This window comes from Lepisma saccharinum, chromosome 30 (assembly GCF_977018435.1).
Source record: "Lepisma saccharinum chromosome 30, izLepSacc3.1, whole genome shotgun sequence".
Classification (NCBI taxonomy): domain Eukaryota; kingdom Metazoa; phylum Arthropoda; class Insecta; order Zygentoma; family Lepismatidae; genus Lepisma; species Lepisma saccharinum.
In genome coordinates, this window is record NC_139258.1 from 36,460,679 (window position 1) to 36,481,350 (window position 20,672).

At 36.2% G+C, this 20,672-nt stretch overlaps 1 protein-coding gene across 3 annotated transcripts in view; it reads right to left on the reverse strand.

Annotated features, from left to right (window-relative positions):
• brun (trafficking protein particle complex subunit brun) overlaps positions 1-20,672 on the reverse strand; it is a 114,309-nt gene that overhangs the window by 46,930 nt on the left and 46,707 nt on the right. For all 3 annotated transcript variants that reach the window (XM_083115507.1, XM_083115506.1, XM_083115505.1), the window contains exons 6-10: positions 14,704-14,836; positions 12,801-12,941; positions 11,115-11,313; positions 6,763-7,033; positions 385-527 (exon numbers count right to left, since the gene is read on the reverse strand). In XM_083115507.1, the coding sequence (XP_082971633.1) occupies positions 385-527; positions 6,763-7,033; positions 11,115-11,313; positions 12,801-12,941; positions 14,704-14,836 (887 nt within the window). The remainder of the gene's footprint in view (positions 1-384; positions 528-6,762; positions 7,034-11,114; positions 11,314-12,800; positions 12,942-14,703; positions 14,837-20,672) is intronic.

Consider the following 20,672-nt stretch of genomic DNA (forward strand, 5'->3'; position numbering starts at 1 on the left):
AGATTACGAACTGTCTGTGCATAAGACTCCCCCGTTTCTGTAATGTGTTTTCAAGATAACGACGCGCTGCTCGATACTGAACCGCTCCATGGCAACTAAACTCAACAAATGCCAAGAAATTTCTCAAGTACTAATCGGAGTGATCAGAGATTATGAAAATGATAAGAACAGTGTTGCCAACCTTCAAACAAAAAAATGACAAGTGATTTAAAAACTGCGCACTTTATGAAACACCCTTTAGCACACACAAAAGAGAATAGAAAAGTTTACAAGACCAAGACGGAGATGTAAATTACTTTATTAAAGTGGAGCTTAATGAAATAAATAACGGTGATCACATGAAGCAATCTGCAAAAAAAAATTGACTAGCATTTTAATACTAACCCATTTTGCTTGATGTCTTTGTTCCTTTCCTTTCTAATGACCCAAAATGAATTGGTGTAAATAAAAATGGTCCTGAGTCTTCCTTTTGCTTTTCAATTTTTTGTGGCCGTAAATGCGGAGCTAAGTTCTGGAGCTGAAAACTCCTACAAGGTGGAAACAAAAAAGAAATTATATTAAATTCTAAATTTGAGACTACTTGCTAATAAGTAATAGTTTAATTCACATTAAATTTGTTGTAATTCTTGTCAACTGTGTCGATTGTCTTGAATTCCACTTGAAACAATATAAAACCCGAGTCTATGAACCTGTTCACCACCACCTGCTTTGAAAGGTCTGTTCATAAGGCCCATTTTTGGTGTAAGGGAGTTGTAAAATCGTGATATCACAGATGAAACATAGACAAAGAAAGTTTAGTATCTGTCAGTTTTAGCAAGTGCTTCCATGCCTTCTCCTTGATATTGTATTCATGCTTTTTAAAATCACTTCTTTTTCTGTCAACCAAACGTTAGTGTTTTGTGTGATAAAATTGTCTTACTCGCATACTCATGCATATTTTTTAAAATGTATTTGCAATATTATCTTTCATTGCTATTTAAACCACTTTTGGCTAATTGTAAGATGAGGATGAGTGATGATTAAAGGAAATTAATGATGGGACACTCACAAGGAAAGCTCATGCACTGGCCGGGACTTCAACCTAGAACTTCAGTGGTGAGATTGAAAGTCGATAGCTTAACATGCTTGGCCACTGAGTCAGCTAAGATGAAAAACGAGGGAGAGAACAAGTCCCTGATTTAGTTGCCATCTTGTAGCAACTGTCATTGAAAGGAAACAAAGCAAATCATATGTCAAGGTTTCAGAAACGTACATTTTTCTGGAAAAAAATCACAAAGCATTCATTAAAAATATAAATAATAACTGTTATGTTTTGTGATCCAAGAATGTCGTACCCTCCAATGTATACAAATGAAGAGACAGAACTGAAATATCACGATCAGTCTTAGAGAAATGACATGTTAATTACTGCCATGCGGTGGTGGTTGATATATTGACAAATGCTTGACCATTCCAGGATCTCCAGACTAATACATACCCTGTGGAACTTATGCAAAATTTGAAATATTAATTTAAATTGCACCAGTATTATATGAAAAAATTAATTTTGTGACAAAATGACAGCTGTTTTGAAACAGCTGTCATTTTGTCACAAAATTAATTAATTAATTAATTCTAATGTAATTTTGAACTATTTAAAGCAAAACTCTGGTAAATTGCTGCATATAATTACAGTGTAACACTTACATATTTTCAATATTTTGAACAACTATTCAAGCATTGATATTGGTGAGAATCGGAAGAGTATTGGCTATCAGCAGAGTTAGGATTTTTAGGTGCGCACCTTTTTTTTTGTAGTGAAAGTGAGACCTCTCTGGAAGGACTCAGTGTGTGAAATGTTGCCTCAACGTGAGAATGGAGCTAATTTTCCAGCACCTTTTTCCCCCTTTTTTGATAACCTTTCCCCTTCCCTTCCTTTTCTGGGACATTTATCTATTTCCCCCCTTTTTCGTGTTCTTAATCGCTTTTCCTCCCCCTTTTTGTGTCCTTTTACTGGTGTTGTTAAATATATTTCCTCAGCAAATCATTGAAATTTTTTCTTTTCTTTTTTCGCGACACTTTTCTCTTTAAGATGTTTTCACATTGTTAACTGAAATTGAATGTATTTAAACTCTGCTTGATTGTTGCCTATTTGAAATCAACAATGGAAAGACCGCTACTGATATGCACCAGATCGCCGTTATTTTTTTTTAAGATAGGAGGAAGAAGGAAACGCAGTTTGGTCTTGGAAACAGTGAAGCAACAATGTGTTTCTGAAGTGGTGGGTTTCACGTTTCATGTGTGCGCAGTGGACAGATATTGTTTGTGGAAGTAAGCTCCTTACCTGGTTTTTCACTCTGTTAGATCCTGTCAGTGCATGTACTTTACCATGCCTAAAGTGCCCAGATCCCGATTTCTCAGTCTGGCTCAAGAATTAAGAACGAGTTCATAGAAAGTGATGGAACTGTTATTCGATGCACGGTTTGTGATACGGGAATCACATTAGATGAAAAACACCAGAGAGATCGCATCCAGCAACATATTTCCAGCTCTAAGCATCAAAAGAACAAGAATCTGCAAGGACGTAAATCTCGGCAGCCTCTCTTACGCAATGCATTTGAGCAGTGTTCTTCCAAGAACCAAAATTTCAAGGAATTTAATGTTGACTTGTGTGCATCTTTTACACAAGCTTCTTTCCACTCAACAAGGTGAACCATCCGGCCTTGAAAGGGTTCCTTGAAAAGTACACACGGTTGTCAGTGCCCGATGAGAGTACGTTAAGGAAAAACTATATTGAACCTGTGTATGAAGAAACTGTTCGTAAAATTAAGGTGAAAGTGTCAGATTGCGATATAGGTGTCATTCTGGATGAGACGACAGACTCAATGCAACGATATGTTTTGAACATTTTGGTTTTTCCTCTGACAGGTGAGGAAGTTAAGCCCATGTTACTAAACATGAATGAGTTGCAGGAAACCAACGCCAGTACAGTGATGCAGTCATTTATGGATTTCTGTTAAAAACTGTGGCCCAGTGGAATTCAGTTCGAAAAAGTTGTTGTTGTAGTTACTGACCAGGCTCCCTACATGCTTTCGGCATTTTACCAATTGAAGCTGTTGTTCCCTAAGTTAAAGCATGTAACCTGTTTGGCTCATGCCCTTCACAGGGTTTCTGAATCTATTAGGAATGAATACAACATTGTAAATGAGTTTGTATCTGATCTGAAGATAATACTCCTTAAGGCCCCGAGTCGCATTCTTCCCTACAGAGAAACTACCTGCCTGCCCCTGCCACATTTCCCCATCATTACTCTCTGGGATCATGGATTGAGTGTGCTGCATTTCTGTGTGAAAATTTTGAAAAAATTAAGGAGTTTGTGCTTTCCCTGGATTCAACCGGTGCAGGTTCAATTTCCAAGGCACAGCAACTTCTCCTCCCAGACAAGATAGATTAGTTGCAAAAAGAACTGTTTTGTGTACATTCCTACAAGTACATGTCGACAGCCATCAAAAGCTTAGAAGAACAAGGCGTCGAAAATAAAAAAAACAATGGGATATCTTTACTACTGTGAGGGAGCTGTTAGATGTTTTTGCCAGAGACAAACTTGAGGCTAGTCTTGACAAGAATCCGGACGTTGTGGAATTTGCCACTTCCACAGAGTTGCCATTCCCAGTGAATACTAAGTTTGCCCCACTTGTTTCTGTGGATGTAGAGAGAAGCTTCAGCTTATATAAAGATATTTTATCTCCGAAAAGAAACAAACACTTTAAAAAATTTAGAAATGCTTAATGTTGTAAGGTACAACAGCTTTGTGTTTTTCCCAGACTCTGGTGAATAACTGTGACATAACCTATGTGTGTGATGTGTACACAGCTTCGAGTGAATAGCTTAGACTAATAAAATAGGAGGGAAAGTTTTAATAAGTAGTATAATTATCAGCACCTTTTTCTTGCCCCAATCAGCACCTTTTTTGTCCCTTTTTGTGTCTTATTTTAGCACCTTTTCCCAATGAAATTTTCCCCTAAAAATCCTAACTCTGGCTATCAGTATTGGTTGAAAATTTTATCAGCTCAGGACTCAACTTTTAGGGCATTTTTAACTACCTGGAGGAAGGTTGTGGAAACAGTACCGAATCACATATGAGTCAATATTTATGTTTTTCAGTGGTTATGTGAACTTCTGAAAATATGTTTAATGTTTAAATGCCGGATGTGACATATATGTCACATTTTCATAAGGTTGGTAACGCCGGCATATCAAATACAGGGTGTCCGAAAAGTCACGCAACTGAGATTTTGAAAGTACGTAACTTTTGTACAAAAAGCAATAGGGACATGAAACTTACACTGAGTACAGATGAACCTCGATTTTACGTTTTTCAGGAGACCATGCTGAAAAAACTTAAAATGCGGGAAAAAATAAAATTGAGGAAAATTTTGTAATATTTTGGTTTGTTGGGACCATAAAGATTGAATGTGTAAAGCAAAAATGTAAAATTGAGGAACGTAAAATCAGGGTTCTACTGTATTAACTTTGTCTGTGTGGATACTTTTGAAACACTACAAAAGAAAACTATGCTCTACATGAATATTCAGTATGCGGAAAAAAGTTACTAGTATTCAATAAATAACCAGATGAAATAAAAAATATGAAATTTATCGTACAAAAACATAACCTACTCACCTTTCTGCATTTCATCTGGGTACTGATTGAATAACATAGTCAGATGTTGGGCACACCTGGTCCTGCCCTCTGACATGACCAATGTTGCCAGTACACCATGTAATTTCGAAAAAACATACTTTTTTTATGAATATGCAATAATAAACCTCATAAAATCACTTGTCATGCATAAAATGCATAAAAATTTATAATTCTTTTGTCAGTTCGATAAGTACCAATACAGATCGATACAAATTGAAAATTATTGCAAACGATTCCACAGCTGCCTATTATCCAGGTTTTTCTTTAACTTCATACAAATCCTTTTTGACACCTTAGTAACTTTTCCCGCATACCGAACGTTATGTGGAGCATGGTTTTCTTGTTTAATGCTTGAAAAATATTCACACAGACAAAGTTAATACTCAATGTAAGTTTCATGTCCCTGTTGCTTCTTGTACAAAAGTTATATACGCTCAAAATCTCTGGTGCGTGAGTTTTTGAACAGACTGTATATGTCACATTTAGAATTTTTGATTTTTGGAGCTTCATGTGACTCACGTAATGTTCAGAGATACATGTTTTGAGTACTACATGAGCCTTGAGGTATATCAGTAGTAATTAGTAAAGTTTAATTTGATTCTAGCATTACAGGGGTAAAAAAAGGTAAAAAGGTAAAGTGTTCCCCTGTGCATAGCACCATGCCATGAAGGCGTATAGGGGGTGTGGGGCATTACAGGGGAAATTTTTTAATTTCCTGCCAAAAACAAGCACAGCTTTTACATTTTTTTCTCAGAAAATATCAGCAGCTAATGTACAATTTTTGCCATGAGAATTAACACATATCAGGCAATAAGCAGGTACCATTTTCAACCCTCATGTGCTGGCGTGGCCTATTTGCTTGGCTGAAAAAGTTCAAATTTTATAAAAAAAATAATAATTTTTGTCTTATTCATGTACTTTATAATGACTTGGGTGTTTAAAGTGAACTTTATGCACAGTAAGGCTAATTGGGACTGAATCTACAGTATAAAAATGAACCAAACCACTATGTGCTTCCACTGGGTATCGAACCTGGAACCCCTTAATTACAAGGCGAGAACGCGACTACTACGCCATCGAGGAGGCCCGTACTTTAAATTAAAATTGTCTTTTCTTCTACCAAATGCTTATAGTCTAGTTTCTACTGAGGTATAATTTGTAACTACAGCATTCATAGTTTTCTAGATGTAACATTTTATATAAATTCCTTGCTGAAAAAAATGTTCAGCATTGGCACTTACACAGGGAAAATCGGCTTCAGTGTTTAAGGGTTCAAAATTCACGGATATTGAAAGGAATAATAATTCTTTATCTTCAATTTGAATTTCAGGGTTGCCACTCTAGAATCATGAAAAAATGCAAGTATAATTCCCGGTTTTCAAGGCAAACTTTCCAAAAATCTGAGGGTACAAGCAGATGTTTTCTCAATTTCAACCTTACACATTACCACCTCTCACCATCCACACACAAATATATTAACAATGTAAAGGGTCTGTGCGATTCCAAATTATCAACAAATTCTAATCCAATTCAATTAAATGGTATATATACTATTTAAAATATTCAAGTTAAGGTGCAGAGTTTACATTTTCCATTTCATTTACTGGGACTCGAAATACATCTACAAACGGATATACTGATCTACGAAAAATTGTTAATTGTTTAAGAATTTCAAACTAAAATTTACCCATCAACTTCACGATATCTTGCAATAATCTTCCATCTGTCAGATAGATTGTTCTGCAAAGAACACTAACAAAGTGAACGGATTGAGAGAATTCTGTTTTATTTTCCACGCAGCTTCCTTTTACCTTCGATAAAATAAAAGATAAAATGTCAAAAATTTGCCTCGGGGCATTTGTAAATGTATGAATTCATTTGGATTAATGAAAGTTGCAATTTTTCACGTCAACGGAGAAAAATTCACGTAGAACTCACGCATAATTCCCAGAGCCAATAATTCACGCATAATTCCCAGAATTCAAGGAATTACCGGTGAGTAGCCACCCTGAATTTACAACCCCTAAAGTCAGAATATATGTTTGTACAATAAGTAAATATTCATTTGACATAACTTACCTGGTTTGAGGTATATTAATAAGATTAGCAGGAGGTATAACAATTCCTGAATCCAGCACCAGTGGAACGGGAGCACCTTCACAACGAGAAGTTAAAGCCTGTAACTGCATGGCAAAGTCTTTTCTTTCAGTAGAAGAAAAATGTTCAAACATTGTTTGTATAAGGAAAGTCATGTGTCGTGTTGCCAGTGAAGGGTTTCCCATTCGTCTAGCCGCAACAACCAACTCTTGCAGGAGCTGTATTTGAAGCGAGGGCCAACCTTGAGGTTCATCTGTAAACAAACAATCCAAAGTGTACTTTTCAAAATATCATTCAGTTGTAGCAAACTGAAAAATCACACATTTAATACATACATATAATGAAATACCAGTTATATATATATTTTTGAGAGCCCAGAAAAACATTAAAAAAGTTATTGACGCTCAATCTCCATTGAGGTCGTAAAACAGAACAAAAAGAAAAGGTGATAAGCAGGGAACGAATTCATATGTAAATACATATTAATGTATGAACCTGAAATCAGTTATTTGTATTATCTTTGTACGTCATGGCATGTAGACTCAAAAAATTCAGTTTTTGTTTTCCATATTTGTACATATATGACTCATATTTTAAAAGTAAGTTCCGTTTTGCAATTAGGCTGCTGTAGTGCTGTACTCGCCGTTTCACACATGCACGATGAGGACCTGCATCTATGGGCTTGCCACAGACGGCAGTATGCAACCGTTCGGCAGAGTAGACAGTTGTTCAGGTGCGGTGCCTCAAGACGATTGAAAGTCCTGCTAAGTGTGAGCTACGTGCTGTCATTCGTTTTCTAAGTGCAAGAGACGTGAAAGCGGCAGAAATCCATCAGCAGATTGCAGAAGTGTATGGAGACAACGCTATGAGCGATAGCATGGTAAGAAGATGGGTGAGTGCATTTAAAGATGGCCGTACAAACGTACGCGAAAACAGGCGCTTTACGATTGCATTTTTATCTATGGAGTTTCCAGAAGTGTCATGCAGTGTTCTGTATGAAATTGTGACATTGCAAAACCTTGAATAAACTGCGTCGTGCAATCCAAAACAAAAGGCTCGGCATGCTCAGTAAAGGGATCGTATTGCTTCATGACAATGCTCGTCCATAAGCGGCGCATCGAACCCAAGATCACATCAAGTCATTTGGTTGGGAACAAATTGATCATCCTCCTACAGCCCTGACCTAGCACCCAGTGACTATCACTTGTTCCTGCACTTTAAGAAGCACCTTGCTGGTCAGCACTTTAATGTAGATGACGACGTGAAAACGGCTGTGCAGCAGTGGTTATCACATCAGGCGGCCGATTTCTATGAATATGGCATTTAGAAGCTGGTCGTACGATACGATAAGTGCCTTAATGAAGGTGGGGAATTATGTTGAAAAGTAGATGTAGGCCCATGCTTTCATGTAAAAATAAAATTATTACAACATGTGTCCTTGTGTTTATGTAATATCGAAACGGAACTTACTTTAACCCGAGAAAGCCCAATGTCACCTGTAGGTGACAGCTTTTTAATATTTTTTTTTTATTGTATGCTGTGGCCGGGCATATATTTTTTCTATGTCAAACTGTTCATTCACTTTTCTCAACTGAATTGTTGCACTTTTGAACTGAGGGACATCTTGTGGAACTTTCTGGAACTATTGAAGTAAAGATGGCTGCCCTTAGGAAGGACGACGCCTCACTTGCTCCTGGAGAAGGATATTCAAAAACATCAAAATGGTAAGATGATTAGAAGTTTATTACTTTTACTTACTCTTTAAGGTTTAAGGTTTATGTCTGGTAAATATAAATTTTCTCCCTGAACAATTAGTTGGTGTAATTGTTGATTAAATTTGTAGTGTCACCTGTAGGTGACATTGGGCTTTGGAAGTCATAAATGTATAAAGGACTAGAACATAATTGCATTTTAGCGTTAATTTTAATAATTATAATTGTAGTAATAATATAATTACAATATAATATTGTAACAATGATGTAAAAATAATAACAATAATAAAATATGATTTTAATAATTTTAGTCCTCCAGTGAGTCATGATTTATAATTATTGTAAAAACAAGAATAAAAACATTGAGACTTGAAAAATAAACACAAAGAAAATGCTTTCCTCATCAATAATCATGATAAACCTTGGGGGTAAAACAATGCTATAGTATCTTATTCTGATATACACTGTAATGTTGTGGTATGTGTATTACAGTCTAGTACTAATAAAACAATAATAATATAAATTTTTGAACTTGGAATCTACTAACATTTCAGGTTGAATTTGAATGAAGCATTACAACTTATTCAAGAAAATGATGATGACATTGATGAGGTTCTTTTCCCACCTGATGATGATGGATTCACAGATGAAGACTGTGGGGATGAGAATTGCACAGATGTCAAGCAATGCTCATCGCAGAGGCGGAAGTTGTCACAAGGGGTTATCATGATTCACAAGAGACCGCAACAATTGAAGAGACAACAATTGATGCTAGTCGAATCGGGAGGGCATGTTCATGGGTGGTATCGATCGTTTCGACCAGAACATTCACTCCTTGAGGGTCAGTTTCAGGGGTAAAAAGTGGTGGTTCTCCTTGTTTGCCTTTGGAATAGATGCAGCATGCCACAATGCATGGTTGATTTTCAAGAAAGTGAATGGCAAAAATGTGACATATTGTAATTTCCGACGATCACTGGTGGAATCATACTGCAGTTTACATGGAAACCCTCCATACAGAAGTCCCCAAATTGGTTCTGTGTCCTTGCGTGTACCAAATGAAGTCAGACAGACATCAACATTGCAGAACATGTACAGATAGTGTGTTCTCAAAGAAGATGTGAACACTGCCACAAGAGGACACGGATAATATGTATGAGGTGCGGTTGTAGCATTTGTGACGGTCCTGTGAATCCGCACAATATAATTATATGTTTATTGAAATTATTAATTTCATATTATACAAATCACTTTATATTAACGTTTAAAAAAATGTATAATTATTACTTTGTACAACGTTAATTATGTTTTATGTTATTCATTGCACTCTACGCTGTATAAACGAGATATTTGGAATTCTAACGTTGCTATAGCAACGAGAATCAATAGTCATTATGTGGTAGTGTGTCTGACAAAAATGGAAATATAGGTAATAGTGAACTGCATATTGCTTAGTTATTTCACTAATATATAGACCTATAGAAGTTGTATCTTCACCTTCGCGTTTTATTTCAAATATTTATGAACTAAACGTGATCGTGCAAATGATTGACTTGTGAACGTCACACATTCACTGTTGATACGAATTTCATGCACATACATGAACAGGAAAAAGTGTAAAGTGTTATGTCAAGTTCTGACATTGTTAATATCATCTGTGTTACATAAAAATGAAAAGGGAGGTATAAAACAGAGACGTTCCATGGTATAAGTTTCACGTTATGTTCATTTTCGTACCTTGAATGTCCAATGTCACCTACAGGTGACACCCCTGTATTTTCGAGCAGGATAATAAAATCTTTATTTTTTCTTCATTTTATACCATTTCGTTGCAAAACCAATAAACCCTGTTAATATGATCACAAAACTCAGAAATAAAGTCATGGGCTTTCTCGGGTTAAAAATATGCCTTGAATTAAATTTTGGCTTGTGTTTACAGAGACTTTTTTGCTTCTACTATTGTGTACATTTCAACATTTCAGTTTGCACCATACTACTGGTACACCCTGTGTATTGTTTTATAATTTGAGTATGTCATACCTTCATATGTATACAAATCAAAAAAAAAACACAGAGCTGAAATACCAGGTGTCGTTTTGAAGAAATGAGGTGGTATTTGCTGCCACGTGGAAGTCGTATGACAGATATACAACCTATCCTGGTTGGTAAACATGTTACCCCAGCCGTCCGCTAAACATTAATTTTACTTTCCTACCTGTTTAGGTTGATTACAATAATGTGAATCAATGACGATCAGATGGAAAAAATGAAATAATAAACCCAGTAAAACATCCACACCTCGGCCAAAACTTGACTCAAAACTTTTGGGAGGCGAGATTGAAAGTTGAAGCATGTCTTTAAAAAACCCTTGCAAATAAATTTGTCCCAATTTGTTTATAATTTGTAGCCAACAGCTAATACCCATTTCACCATTTATTCATTTTTGGAAGGGAATCTACAACAAACTAATGAATCGGCTATATTGTAGGGAAGAAGTTCCATCTTTCCATATTGCAATGTGGAAATACAGAACATTTTCCCCAACAATAATTACACACTATGAATAAATCAACAACTTCTAAAAGTTAAAATGTATTATGAAAAATTCCTAGATGCTACGCATACCTGAAGGAAACTCTGTCGGATCAAGAGACAGTCTGTGACCTCCAATAGTCTGCAGCATTAGCTGGTAACACTGACTCCAATTTGTTCGTGGATTTTGAGAAGAAACATAACGCGTAGCAGCCATTCTCCTGAAAAATGCTGACTTCCGATGAAAACCAATTCTGGTATAAAGGTCTGATAAGGTTGTAAACCTATGAATCTGGAATTAAAAAATAAATAAATGAGGCTTTCTATCCACACCCTACAATATTAAATAAGATTAAAAGGGGTTGACTTATGTAATTCAATGTATTTGCTTGTTTAAAGGCTACTTGCTATGTCTTTTAATTGGAAGATTTGTGCAAAACGTTTAATAAAATAGTTCATTGTAGCGTAACGAACAGGGGAACCTGTTACGGTAGTATTATTATGCAACCACCATAAAACTTATTTTCTGTTCCCAAAAAAAAAAAAATGCACCAGAGTATGGATGCCTCATAATATTTTTTTTCCAAACAAAAGAAATGGGAAGCCTATGTAACCTACATCATTCTGATGTACGTTACAGCTTGAGCAGCAAAATTAAAATATAAAAAGACAATGAAATTATAAACTTAAACAATAAATTTAACACAATCGCAGGCAAAAAAAGTTATTTGGACAAATATGAAATTATGATTGGTCTTCAGACTACTCACAGCAAGTGAAATCACATATATTTCTCATGTCTATTCATCATCTGAATTTGTCATATACATTGTTCCACTTTCTGCCTCCACTAAAAGATATTTATTTTCTTCTGAATTACATACAGTTTTGTATTTGACATTAATAATTGATCTTCAAGTCAAGCATTTCTAATCTTGAATAAGGGGATATTTCCCTTTGGGTGCTGATGCACCCAACAATTTTAATTCATTCAATCAATCAAACGTTTCTGATCTCTGACTTTCTCTATCAATAAGGCCCAGATTTTAATGTAATTACATATTTTTCCCTTGCATGTAGCCAAGCAAAAATGGCAAATTACAATATTAGGAACAATATGCATATTTTTGATGAATATTACACATTTTCTGTTTAGCATATGTATTTTTACATAAAATGCAGTATTTGTCCCACATTTCTAATATTCATTGAGTAATGCAGATATATATTTGTGGCACAAGCAGCCACAGGCTGAACTTCGCCCATGAATAAATAATTTCTAATAAAATATAATTTGTGCAAAAGCTGAGACATTCATTGCTGATTGTGACAGAATTGTCACCTGATTTTCACTTAACTTTGTTTTATACCATACAAATCACAGAGCAAAAATGAAACGCTTCGAGGATACTTTGTTCTTCACTACTGACATTTCTCAAAATAATCCCTGCGGGACAACAGTTAAAGTAGTGGCCCTGAGGAAATTTCTAATTAATCCAATGAAATCTTTTTTTAAAAAAAGCAATCTATTCTACATACCTACGTACATACTTTGCATGTTTTGGTTTCATAAGAAATCAGGCTCTGTTTCCCAATGTTGTCCACAAATATATATCATCTATTATTTCATATGCTTCAATCCAGACTTTGCGATGAATTTAATGTTTGAAGTACAGAGAAAAAAGTTACTAAATTATGATATCATACTTACCAGTTGCACTTTCAAATATTAGAATGTTAAAAAATATACAAAGTGCAGACAGCCATATCTCAACTTACTTTTTCCTCTTCACTGAGCTGCAAATTAATGAACACTACATTCTGCAGAAATGTAGCTGCTTGTAGATTTCTTCCTTGTTCAACAAGCACACGGGTTGCTTTAAAACTAGCTTCTGTCTCAATGATACCAGCATACTGATACTGTAAGAAGAAACAAAATTATTACTTGGAGGTATTATCACCATGTATCAGTTGTTAAAAGTACTAAGGTGTTCTAACCTTATGGTCCGTGTAACACCAAAAGGCTGCCATGCCTTTCCAAGGGATCCACAAAATCTTGAAGTCATGTTAAAAGTTTTATACTTGTTGCAAAGGTTGTAGGAAAACAAAATAAATTAGTGCTGAGCCGATACTACTTGGAACTATGCCGATACTCTCATTGATTCCCACAGAAATTTAAAAATTAAAAGTTGTTCAAAATATTGATTAATACGAGGGTTATGTTTTAAGTAAGGTCCGTTTTGCAATAAAAACGAAGTAAGTAAATGTTTTTAAAGAAACCATTTATTTTCTGAATTTACATACACCTCTATTTTTCTACATAAATTCCTTGCGGTTTAAACACGTATCATAACGATCTATGACTTTTTGGATACCCTCCTCATAGAACTCTGCCGCCTGTGATGATAGCCAGTTACTCATGGAAGCAGAGTTAATTGTTGTTCCTTGCGGCAAAAAGTCCACTAACACAACCCTGCCTGTCCCAAAACACAGTTGCCATGATGCTGCTCAAAGAATGGCGGGAGCCTGTGTGCGCACTCATTCCCACGCTCACGTGCAATTTCAAATGGTATTCACAAATATACCTTGCACCTAGCGACTACCACCTCTTCCTCCATCTGAAGACCTTCCTGAGTGGCAAGCGTTTAGACACTGATGAAGAAGTGAAAACGACCGTGAGTAACTGGCTGTGGCAGAGTTCTACGAGGAGGGTATCCAAAAAGTTGTAGTTCGTTATGATAAATGTTTAAACGGGCAAAGATATTATGTAGAAAAATAGAGAAGTGTACGTAAATTCAGAAAATAAATGTTTCTTTGAAAAACATTTACTTACTTCGTTTTTATTGCAAAACGGACCTTACTTAAAAAATAACCCTCATATAGTGTTTCACTCTAATTATAAGCATATAATTACGAAGAGTTTTACTTTAAAATATTCATGAATCACATGAGAATGTGAAATTACATTTTATGTAATCACAAAAGTAAGTTTTTTCCACACAAAAATGGTACAAAATAGAAAGAAACTTTGAATTATCGAACTTCAAAAGTATCGGCCAGTATCGGTAAATAAATTCCAACCAATACTTTACGATACAGACACCCCCGATACCTATACATCGGCATCAGTATTGGCTCTGACCTACTTTAAATTATTAAATAAACTGATTTAAAAATATTCATGGCTTGATAATAATAAAAATTAAGGCTCATATGATACTGATATCAATGTAGTAGCGTAAGAAGCTGATATATAACCCCCCCAACCATATTGGCAAATGATTAAGTGATGTAACGGTGGTGAAATATTGAGAAGGAATGATAACGTAGAAACTTTCATTTGTTTACAAATATTACTAGTGTTTCAAATATAGATTTGCATGCATATACATAGTAAAGAAAAAATTATCCCATGATATATTATTCACGTATGCAAAGCTGCCTTGGTGATGCAGTATGCTGAGTGGTAGACTCATGATCTTGCCACTGAAGATTCCAGGTTCAAGTCCTGGTCATGGCGTGGATGCTGCTTTGAATACCCTTTGCCTATTTCATCATCAGTCATTCTAGTCTTAATGATTAGTGACATGGCAGAAAACGAAGATAGGAAAAATTCATTCAATATATGTGTGCAACAAGAACAAACAAGTACAGTACTTGAATGTACCAAGAAAATGCTCACCTTACTATAATGCACTACTGCTTCTCTATACTTTTCTACAATTTCATCAGCTGTCAAACAATTATGCACAGCCTGCCTCATTTCTGCTGGTGCAACACCATTGGGCAATGAACTAGTTGTCATACAGCTTAACCTGAAAAAGGAAATAGACAAAACAAGTACATATAAATACAGTGAGGTATAGATTATATGAAAATTTACATGTCATTGAACTGCATGCAAGACAGATTCATTTACCTTATTTTTTATTTAATTTATTGGAACAGAATGTTAAAAAACAATACACCAACTCTTAAAATTAACTTTTCTAGGTTAGATATTCTTGTACTAATGCTAATGGGGCATGCCAAGGTGGCCCTGAACCTCAATTCTTACAATTAAATGCAATGCTGTAACATTATCCTATCTTGTGAGTGAATAACCTAAAATTGTCATTTGCATAAAAAATCATTACACATAATTAAGTTAGAAGGTATTTTAAATATTGTTAGTTTATTTGAACTTTCTGATTTACTTGTGTTTTGTATTGTGTCCCACTAATGATATCAAAAATAAATTAATTTCTCCTTTAACTGTTTCCCCTTCAACTCCACTAGAATATTAAAAGGTCAATTTGTGTCGCCCCTGTCAACATATACTTTTTCAAGCACAGAACTATTCAATCTGTATTGTATTAATCTATGTTGGAATCTTTTCTTTGAAAAATGTGTTATTGTTAATGTTACAATAGGAAATGAATTGTTTAACTTAAATCAGAAAAAAATGTTGAAACTATGGAAATATAAAACAACTATGTAGTAACCATGGTAAATTGTAAACAACAATATGATATAAAAGAGCTAGACTTTTGTAAGTCTACGGGACATTCTCCTGGTTGCCGAAAGGCTGATGGTTCAGGGGACGTTGGGTAATATCTTGCTTCAATCTTCGGATTGGCTGGTGTACTTGTACTCCATTTGGCAGATATTCCACAAACCCAACTCTGAATAAGGCATTCTCCTGCATCATCAAAAGACCAGGGTTATAAACTTCGGTATAACTAATAGGTTTAGGCCTACAAGTTATACCGGGTGAATTGTCTGTTTGGAAAAGTGTTTGTATAACATCGGAAGTTTAAATAAATCTTCGAATAAAAGGTCTTCAAGATCTTTCATTTCAAACCTACATAGGTGATAATTAAAATTAAATCCTGCACCACAGACCTCGCAAGGGCTTGATCCTACTAGCCCTTAGAAGCCTTTGAGAAGTCCGATAAAGGGTTGTAACTGACTAACATAAAAAAGCCCTAAAGGCAGAAGGTGCGTGTCAGTGATTTTTGGCGACCGTGACCAGGACCATCGAAGCAACCACCTGTGGATCTTCGTGGCCCAGCAGAAGAAGAAGAAGCCTGTTCCAGAAACAGAAGAAGAAGCCTGTTCCAGAAACTGAAGAAGAAGCCTATTCCAGAAACAGAAGAAGCAAAGATGATAGGTTCCCAGAGACCTTTGACCAGGCAGCAAAAGGAGAGGCTCGTTTGCTGTACGAATGAAGAAAAGAAGGAGGAAACCTTATTACCATGCTCTGGCTGTAGCAGATACGTTCATGAAAGTTGCGCACATAAAACCCCAGGATCTGACATAGCAGCAGAGGTAGACGTTAAATATAGACAGTGTGTGGAAAAACATGTTACGCCAACCCCAACAGATGATAGTTGGAGGGAAATGATGATCTCCTTTATGATCGATTTTAAGAAAGAGAAAGAAGCAGAAAGAGAGCAAAGATTAACCCTTAGTACGCCGCACGGTCTGACGAAAGTAAGCCCAGTGTCGCCGAGGCTTTGAGCGGGAAATTTGAATTCGTATACATAATGGAGAAAAATCGTAATAACTCTGGCACTATGGGACCAATCTACTTCGGATAACTTTTGTTTTGCAGGCAGAACATCAGTGCATGCAACCATGTAAAATTTGGATGCCCCAACCGCGGGGGGGGGGGGGGGGGGGGGGGTTACGAGCGGGGACTGCATCCTCCCAATTTCAATGAAAAAAAATAAAAATATGGAGTTTGCCCCCTCTTCTCCAGCTACTTTGGGGAGAAAACCGGAACTTTTGCTTTTTTTTCAAAGAATGGACCTTCCGCAACAGAATGAAACTTGATTCATGTTCGTGGGTGCAATACAATTTGAATAATAAGGCAAAACGTAAAACTCTAGCGAATCTTAGCCAATTTGCATATTATTCATAAAATTGTTATAACTGACACTATGGGACCAATCTACTTCGGATAACTTTTGTTTTGCAGGCAGAACATCAGTGCATGCAACCATGTAAAATTTGGATGCACCAACCGCGGGGGGCTTACGGGCAGGGGCTGCATCCCCCCCAATTTCAATGAAAAAAATCATAAAAATATGGAGTTTGTCCCCTCTTCTCCAGCTATTTTGGGGAGAAAACCGAAACTTTTGCTTTTTTTTCAAAGAATGGACCTTCTGCAACAGAATGAAACTTGATTCATGTTCGTGGGTGCAATACAATTTGAATAATAAGGCAAAACGTAATACTCTAGCAAATTTTAGCCAATTTGCATATTATTCATAAAATTGTTATAACTGACACTATGGGACCAATCTACTTCGGATAACTTTTGTTTTGCAGGCAGAACATCAGTGCATGCAACCATGTAAAATTTGGATGCCCCAACCGCGGGGGGTTACGGGCGGGGGCTGCATCCCCCAAATTTCAATGAAAAAATCATAAAAATTTGGAGTTTGCCCCCTCTTCTCCAGCTACTTTGGGGAGAAAACCCAAACTTTTGCTTTTTTCGTTCGCACTTGCCTCTTGTGTAGCTACTGTGAATCTATTTCTCCCTTTTGACTCGGCTCTTTGTGGAAATATGTCCGGAAGGAAACGTTTGTGCGTTAGGGAAATCGATGAGATGTTATATGATACGAAGTGTTTATGGTGAGGCCTTTGTTAGTCCTAACAGAGGAGGGACGGAGCCTTTGCAATCCTTTCTTTTGTCTATACTTCTGGATAGACGCACGCTTTAGACTCATGCTTTTGGCCTCTGGCTATCGTCAAGCTTCATTGCATTTCTAACATAGAGGCGACAGAAAGCTGACACTGCCAAACCTCATCCAATCCCCTCTCTCCTTGCCCTACCCCCCCCCCCACTACTTCAGCTCGATCACCAGGTCTAAACACAAAGAAGAATGTGTGCCTTATCAGTACTAAATCACAGCGTTGGAAGCTTGGAGAAAAACAGCATCGTAAATACCAAGCATTTATTGTGTCTGTCAACTGAAGAGCGAACACGTGTTTGGGTGAGCCCAAACACGTGACATATTCCGAGAAAGGAGGGGGTGGGGGATTTGGAATTTTCGAAACACGATTGCAAAACATGTTCCCGAACGAACTGTCAGTGTTTCAACCTCAATATACAAATATAAGTGTGGCAAACCCTCGATAATTGTATCTAAAGCTGTTTGTAACATATGTGTTACAGCGGCTACAAGGGACATACTTTTTTTGTAACATATGTGTTACGGCGGCGAACTAAGGGTTAAAAGAAAAGGAAGAAGAAAGAGAGCAAAAATTAAAAGACAAGGAAGAAGATGATCGGAAATTTGCACGTTTAATCCAGAAGCTAGAAGAACGTGAAGCTGAACAGAGGATGCAAAGACAGATAGAGAAAGAAGCTGAAAAAGAGCAGAGATTAAAAGATAAGGAAGAAGATGATCAGAAATTTGCACGTTTAATCGAGAAGCTAGAAGAACGTGAAGTTGAACCCTAGAGCACCTGTATGGGAAATTCCTTCTGCCATTAAAGCACCTTCTTGGGAAATTCCCTCTACCAGTCGAGCAAATTTAAACCAGAGGTCGTTGTAGATGAAGCCGTAACGCAACTCCCATGCTGCGTTTGGGATCGAACCAAGAACCTCTAGATTTAATTGGGTGATGTAGCTATTCCTCATTCATCTCTCAAATGGTTATCACTCGCTTGGCCTGAATGTGATAAATGCAAGAGGTTACCTTTTAAAGGAATGGCGATAGAAATTAGCTTAGATTAGATATGGGTTTCATACTCTCCATGACTGAACCGATATGGATTGGTTAAGGAAAGGATATTACTTGCCTTACAAATATATGGAGATTGTTCCTAGCTTGTCCTCTCAACTATCACTTGTCTCTTGTCACACACCATCGTCCAATAGTCGTTCCCCACTTTGCTCCTCTCTCACAATCTGTAGTCCTTACTCTCTCTCCTATTCTCGTCAACTGATCACACCTCCTGACAATTCCAACACTCATGCCACATACGACTTCCAAGTCAATCACCCGACCTTTGCCTGATTACTTATTCAGCATTCCTTTCTCTGATACCTGCTATGCTAAGACTTTATACATCCTACCCAATACCTTGGGTACGATACGCTCCTCTACCCCCTAAAGAAAATCCTTTGATTTTCACCTAAAGATGAAAGATTTAAAGTTGTATTCCATATCGATCCTTTCTATGGAGAGATTTTTTTTTTTATTATAAAATATAGTGTACTAAAAATATTGTAATAACATACCATTACCCAGAATATATGTAAATGGAATAATATAGGTCCTGAAAATATAGATATATCACGAGTCCGGATAGAAATAAAGAGAAGAAAAAAAATACATGTCTGCGTAAAGCATATAAAAGGTAAACACTGGCACGTGAGTTTGTTATGCTAACTTGACAATCTGCTCGTGCGCGTATTCATTGAGAGGCTTACGCTACACATCTGAGTTCCAATACTACATGATGACGTAGCGAAGTCCGTGCATAAGCATGCAACACTCTGACACCACGTGAGAAAATTATAAAAGCATTGTTCTACAAGAATGGATCTTGTCAAAATTTATATCTCAATGACACACTAGCGAAGTAGTGTAATCGATCCTGCAAGCACTGACACTGTACAACACTGTTGTGTATTTGGAAGTTAATATTTACAAAATTAGCAACGTTTGTGATACTCATCCGAGTTACACTTGCACACATATGTCATTATCGATGTAAATTTCACCGTCTCTTATTTCATTGTATCATTTAAAGATCGCTGTCGTTTTTATGTATAATATATGTCAACTATCACAATAAATATTTAGTTAGAAAATTTGAAGTTAATCAAAATATATACACTGTATCAATAACTGTCCTTGAATAATAATATATGTACATGAATTTATGTATTTGAAAATAAGAATATACTAGTGTTCGATAGATAAAATCACAGCACTAACATTTGTCCATAAAATAATCCTTGAGTTATCCTGATTCTCATAAAGAGTTCAAGTAAAATACCATAATTTTACTCTTGTTATCATCACTTAATAGTCTCTGCGTATAGCAATGAAGTTTCTTCTTGAACCAAACCACGTATATATGTATATATTAGTTCCTTGTGGCCGTGAAAAATGTTTTTCACTTTGATGCATTAACTTTGCAGCTACAAATATTGTCATTGAAGAAAAATGTACAGTAGAGAACTGCATATCGTCGAATTGTGAATGTGAAGTATTTAGTTGTATGTAAATATTCCTTCAAATCGATGTATGTATTATCAGCGTTGAATATCAGGTCTCACTACTACTTGACTTTAGTAGGAGTTAATTAGAATAGAATGAAGGAGATCCATGTTAAACGATTTGGTGCTTATCAACTGATTTTGCTGAACTGCGTAATTAAAATGGATGAAAGGTCTAATTGTAATTCATGTTTCCACGTGTCGAAAAATTAAAAGAAAAATCTCAGAAATAAAAATCTTGAGAAATTCTCAAAAAAAAATCGTAGGACAAATAATTTCTCTCCGTCCTTCAGGTGTAATTCGTGTTGATTTCTTATTTCTCCAAGGTTTTAGCTGGTGATCATCTCTTGACGTTGACATCTGTGAAAAAGTTGAACTGAGGACTGTTAACATGGTTTCATAATATTGTTAAAATGTTCATTTCACCG